At 35.3% G+C, this 6,550-nt stretch overlaps 1 protein-coding gene across 8 annotated transcripts in view; it reads right to left on the bottom strand.

Moving 5' to 3' along the window:
• The window catches only part of AHI1 (Abelson helper integration site 1), a 194,821-nt gene that overhangs the window by 23,910 nt on the left and 164,361 nt on the right, over nucleotides 1–6,550 (bottom strand). For 3 of the 8 annotated variants that reach the window (XM_028494413.2, XM_028494414.2, XM_028494415.2), the window contains one exon: nucleotides 1,261–1,501. The exons of 4 other annotated variants lie outside the window; for them this stretch is intronic. In XM_028494413.2, the coding sequence (XP_028350214.1) occupies nucleotides 1,292–1,501 (210 nt within the window). In that variant the 3' untranslated portion in view covers nucleotides 1,261–1,291. Of the gene's footprint in view, nucleotides 1–1,260; nucleotides 1,502–6,550 lie in introns of those variants that run through there. One more of the 8 variants, XM_028494416.2, reaches the window with a different exon arrangement.

Raw genomic sequence — 6,550 nt, 5'->3', positions numbered from 1 at the left:
AGCTCAATATCAAAAAAACAAACAACCCAATCCAAAAATGGGCAGAAGACCTAAACAGACATTTCTCCAAAGAAGATATGCTGATCGCCAGCAAACCCATGAAAGAATGCTCAACATCATTAATCATTAGAGAAATGCAAATCAAAACTACAATGAGGTACCATCTCACACCGGTCAGAATGGCCACCATCAAAAAATCTACCAACACTAAATGCTGGAGAGGGTGTGGAGAAAAGGGAACCCTCTCTTACTGTGGCTGGGAATGTAAATTGATACAGCCACTATGGAGAACAGTATGGAGGTTCCTTAAAAAACTAAAAATAGAACTACCATACGACCCCACAATCCCACTACTGGGCATATACCCTGAGAAAACTATAATTCAAAAAGTACGACCCAGCAATCCCACTACTGGGCATATACCCTGAGAAAACCATAATTCAAAAAGAGTCATGTACCAAAATGTTCACTGCAGCTCTATTTACAATAGCCAGGACATGGAAGCAACCTAAGTGTCCATCAACAGATGAATGGATAAAGAAGATGTGGCATATATATATACAATGGAATATTACTCAGCCATAAAAAGGAAAGAAACTGAATTATTTGTAGTGAGGTGGATGGACCTAGAGACTGTCATTCAGAGTGAAGTAAGTCAGAAAAAGAAAATGCTAACACATATATATGGATTCTAAAAAAAAAAAAAATGATCATGAAGAACCTAGGGCCAAGATGAGAATAAAGATGCAGACCTACTAGAGAATGGACTTGAGGATACAGGGAGGGGGAAGGGTAAGCTGGGACAAAGTGAGAGAGTGGCATGGACATACATACACTACCAAATGTAAAATAGATAGATAGCGGGAAGCAGCCGCATAGCACAGGGAGATCAGCTCGGTGCTTTGTGACCACCTAGAGGGTGGGAGGGAGGGAGACGCAAGAGGCAAGAGATATGGGGACATATGTATATGTATAACTGATTCACTTTGTTATAAAGTAGAAACTAACACACCATTGTAAAGCAATTATACTCCAATAAAGGTGTAAAAAAAAAAAAGAAAAGCAAACAAAATACAATAAAACATGAAATTTTATTTCATAAGTTAGATATTTGGGCAAATAATTACTTTCATGACTAGTTTATGTCATAGAGTCTTCCAGGTTTTATGTCTACAATAAAAAACCAAATCAAACTAAATCAACCAAAAACAAATGTGACCCATATACTAAGATTGTTCATATGGAAAAATTCAATTTGAAATGTAATTTAGACCTATGCCTGCCAGTGAGTTTAAGGACAGGGCAGTAGGCAGCCTTCATTGTCTTGGCCCAGGCATGTTTTCTCCTGTGATCTTGGGAACGACATTGCTTTTCCAGTCAGTGACTCTGCAAGCAGGCAGGCATGGTCAAAATATTTTCTCACAAGGCAGACGCCAACCTTTGGAGGTCGATCAAACTTTCTCTCTCCTTTGTGTGAGATACAGCAGTGGGTAAGAGGCTGCTGCTTAAACACACCCACAGTAACAGGGAAGCAGAAATAGGGGTAAAAGAAAGAAAAGACTCATCAAGTACAAAAAAGTTTAGTAAAAGAGTGATAAAAACAAACCTGTTCCAGTATGTTCAGAGATCTTGCATTGTGCACATGGTTTATGAGGATAAAAGAGACATTCAAATAAAAAAAGATTCTTCCTTTTTTATGTCAACTGAAGGAGAACCATGTTAAAATCAGGGACCATTATGACCACATTATTGGGATTGCTAAGTAATAATAATAATAACATTAGCATACCGTTAATTTTCCATGGTCTATGTGAAGATTAGCATACAGCTAAGTTTCTTAAGCAAAGGAAATAAATGGTAGTCAGGAGATATCTAAATCTGATTAAGAGACATTTTAACCATATTCATCACATTGAGCCCCTCACACAGCTGGATACATCTTTACGTGAAGCTGTTGTTTTTATGTAGGGTAGTCTGTAACTACAACACCACTACTTATATACGTGCACGTAATGGGAAAATGAAAGCAAAGTTTCCTTAACAAGATCTTAAAATAAGAAGAATTGTAATTTAAGGAAAAACACACATATTCATATGGGTATAAAATATTATATATTATATATAATTCTATTAAAATAGAGCAGTAGTTCTCAACTGTGGGGTGTGGGTGGGGTCCTTTTGACCCCCAGGGGAAATTTGGCAACGTCTGGAAGACGTTTTTGATTGTCACAACTGGAGAGGGTTAGTGCTTCTGGCATCTAGTGGGTAGAGGCCTAGGAGGTTGCTAAACATCCTACAATACACAACATATTCCCCCTCAACAAAGAATTATCAAGCCCCAAATGCCAATAGTGCCAAGGCTGAGAACCCCTGGAGTGCCTGACAAAACAAGAGGACAGCAGAGTTAGGGTATCAGAGAACTTATGAAAAAAGGTCATGCTGATTGTTAAGTCAGAAGACAGGGGGACTGATAACAATCAATTCTGCCACTATTTAAAGGGCAATTTATGACTAGGAATGACAGGTGGGAAGCTTTCCCAATAACATGTTTCACATTTTAGATTTGTAATAGATTATAAGAGGGATGTTACTGATATTTAGGTTAACTTTTGCAAATATCATCAAGGAGAGCAAACACTGTATTATTCTATCAAACAGCCCTTAAAGTCACTGTTGGAGAGAGTATGGCCAAGGGGAACATTGGTTTGACCCAGTACAGCATCACTTATTTTATACTTTCACGTATCTCATCGTTCAAAGATTAGAATCCAAACTTGCCTTCTCAGAGTCATGAAGGAGTCCTACAAATACTTATCAATGGTTTATTGAAACAATTATCAAGTCTTTATTGAGAATTTATATTATTCTCTAAACTGAGTTTTCATGGAAGATTTGTGTAAGAAAATGAGACGTGATGGAGAATTGGGCTCAGAGACTCAAACCAGCTGAATAATCAGTGGGTTGCTAAACTGGAAAACAACTTTGCCCTTATGTTATTCTGTACAAATCTTAAGTAATGCAAGTTAGGAAGACATCAAGGAAATGAAACATTCCTCAAACCTAGTTTTGGGGTAGAGACTATGGGGGGATTATCTCACAGTCCCTTTATTTCAGAACCACTGGCAATGATCTAGGTCCTGCTCCCAAGAGAGATAAAGTGAGAAGACAAGCAGTTTGTGCGGTCTCACTCTGTTGAGGGTGAGAGGGTCCTGGAAACATGGAGGGGCATTGCCCAAAGTAGCAAGAAACGTAGCTGCGGGGGAAGAGACAAAGCACAGGCTGAGGTACATGTGGCATGGACAATGGCTGAGGCAGTGGTGTAAGAGGAGAATGAGTAGTAAAACTCGTTAACAGACCTTTGATAGAGTCAAAACCTTATGGTTTCCTTGCAGGGCAGGAGAGATTCTGGAGGCTTTCAGAGTTCCTCCGTGTAGAACGTTTAGGGACTTTATTGTTGGGAGCGGAATCTGTGCGTGTGAGGTGACTCACACTGGCTTTGCTGTCGTATCATCGGGGTCCCACTCACTCTCTAGACTAAAAGATAGTTTTCAAATGTAAATAACTTTTTTAAAAAAAATTAACATTTTTCCTCAAAATCTTTATAAATTACTGAGCCAAATTATGGAGAAAAAAGAAATATGTATCAGTGTCATCTGCACTGAGGGACACCAATAAGCACTTTAGCTTTAATTTACTTGTAAGTTAAAATACTGCCTTAGTTCACTTCAGATAAAGAAAGAAAACTTCACATATTCCTGGAATTTTAAAGTGAATCCAAGCATGTATTAATTTTTATCTATTTAACATAACAAATTAGAGATTAAATCAACGGTATTTTCAACTGTATAAGTGAATTACTAAAGTAAAAAATATATAAAGTGATTTTATTCTTTAGCATTAGGAAGAAGGCAATAATAATTATGATTGTATTCAATGATTTAGTGCACATGAACTTTTAGGTAGTTGGAAAATCTGCTACCACTGTCTATTATAAATTTGCTGTTGGACTTTAACACAGTAATAAAATCATATAATTCCTATGGTTAGGAATAATTCAGATGCACTCCTGGTACATGGAGAGGTAAATGGGAAAAATTTTTTGCTATATGAAGTGATTTTTGAAAATAGTGATATATAGCACAATTAATCCAGGCTTCAATAAACTGTCTACCTTTGGGATGAAGAGGGTAAATAAAAATTAGATATTTTTTAGAATAAGGCAGACACATGCACACTGAAGGCAACTTATTCATTGCCTACTGTCTTCCTGATAGGTTGACAGAATTAACAATGTAAAATTTTGTGTGCATGTGTTTGGCTGGAAGAGGAACTACAATGGAGTTATCTGATGCTTTGGGGTTCTCTGTTCTTGTTTTGGACTAGACAAGAAAACAGCTGTTTCTGAATACAACTGGAGTATGCAGTTTAGTTAGGAAGCCAGCTCTTTTGATTAACCCAGCCTGCTCTTACTGACTTTATATGCTAAGCAAAATACTGAAAATAACTAAAACACTTTTCTCAAATGAAGAGATGAGCTATAATGGATATTTTAATAATTATCTTGGAATAGAAAAACTAATAACTATTATTCATTTAATGAGTTTTTAGAGAAAGATGTAAATAAAACATCACAGTTAATTTCTTCACATTCACAGAAATAATCTAACATTCTTGTGTGTAATTATTACTATACGCCTGGCATTTATACAAAAACATAATTGGTTGTGTTAACACTGAAAAATTTATTGAAGGTAGAAAGTACTCTTCTACCATGGGTTTCACTTTTTAGAAATTAAAAAAAGAAGAAAACCAAGCATTTTTCAGAAATTAAAAAAAAACCTGGGCATTTTAGGTATTAAGAAAAAGACAATAGGGCATTTCAGTACCTTGAAACTATGAAAAGAATAGAATTGTCTGTGCTAATAAGAACAGATATCCAACATATACAAAAATAAACTCATAATGAATTGAAGACTTAAAGGTAAGCCTTGAAACCATAAAACGCCTGGAAGAGAACATAGGCAGTGAACACTCTGACATGGGTCTTCGCAATATTTTTTGGATCTGTCTTCTCAGGCAACAAAAACAATAATTAACAAATGGTACTACATCTCACTAAAAAGCTTTTGCACAGTGAAGGAAACCATTAACAAAATGAAAAGGCAACCTACTGAAAGGGAGTAGATAATTTGCAAGTGATATATCTGATAGGGGTTAATATTCAAAATAATGTATGCAACTTAATATCTAACAAACAATCCAACTGAAAAATGGGCAGAGGATCTGAACAGACATATTTCCAAAGAAAACATACAGATGGCCAACAGGTACATGAAAAGATACTCAACATCAGTAATCATCAGGAAAATGCAAATCAAAATTGTAATGAGATATCACCTCACACCTGTCAGAATGGCTATCCTCAAAAAGACCAAAAATAACCAGTGTTGGCAAGGATGTGGAGAAAAGGGAACCTTTATGCACTAGTGGTGGGAATGTAAATTTGTACAGTCACTGTGGAAAACCAGTATGGAGGTTCCTTAAAAAATTAAAAATAGAACTACCATATAATGCAGCAATTCCACTTTTGGGTATTTACCCGAAGAAAACACAAATTCGAAAAGAACATGCACCCCTATGTTCACTGCAGCATTATTTACAATAGCTAAGATATTAAGCAAGCTAAGTGTCCATTAATAGATGAATGGTTAAAGATGATGTGGTATATATACAATGGACTATTACCCAGCCATAAAAAGAAAATGTTGCCATTTGTGAAAACATGGATGGATCTAGAGGGTATTATGCTAAGTGAAATAAGTCAGACAGAGAAAGAGAAATATCCTATGATTTCACTTACATGTGGAATCTAAAAAACAAATGAAGAAACAAAACGAACCAAAAACAGACTCATAGATACAGAGAACAAACTGGTGATTGCCAGTGGGAAGGAGAATGAGGGACTGGGCCAAAGAGGTAAAGGGGATTAAGAGGTACAAACTTCCAGTTATGAAATAAGTTACAGGGATGTAATATACAGCATAAGAAATACAGTCAATAACACTGTAATAATTTTGTAGAGTGACAGATGGTTACTAGATTTACTGTGGTGATCAAAATGTATTTAAATGCTGAATCACTATGTTGCACAACTGAAACTAATACTGTATGTCAACTATACTTCAAAAGATTAAAAAAAGATGTCCAAGATATATAGGCAAAATAAAAATATTAAGTATGATCATAGTTTCATCAAAACAAAGAACAGACATGAATAGACATGTATGTATATATATGCAGACAACATTTTTAACAGGATATGCAAGAAACAGAGTAAACATGAATATTAGCAGGACAGAGGAGTTTTATTTTTCATTTACACTATTCTTTATTGTTTGGATTCTTAAAACTATGAGTTTTAAAATATATAAAAGTAATATAAAAGTATATAAAATATAAAAAAGTATAATATATAAAAGTAACATAAAAGTATATTACTTTTACCTAGAGAAATGGAAATAAAAACAAAAATAAACAAATGGAACCTAAT

The sequence above is a fragment of the Physeter macrocephalus genome, chromosome 10, assembly GCF_002837175.3.
Source record: "Physeter macrocephalus isolate SW-GA chromosome 10, ASM283717v5, whole genome shotgun sequence".
Taxonomy (NCBI): Eukaryota; Metazoa; Chordata; class Mammalia; order Artiodactyla; family Physeteridae; genus Physeter; species Physeter macrocephalus.
This window is presented reverse-complemented; position numbering and strand designations above follow the sequence as displayed.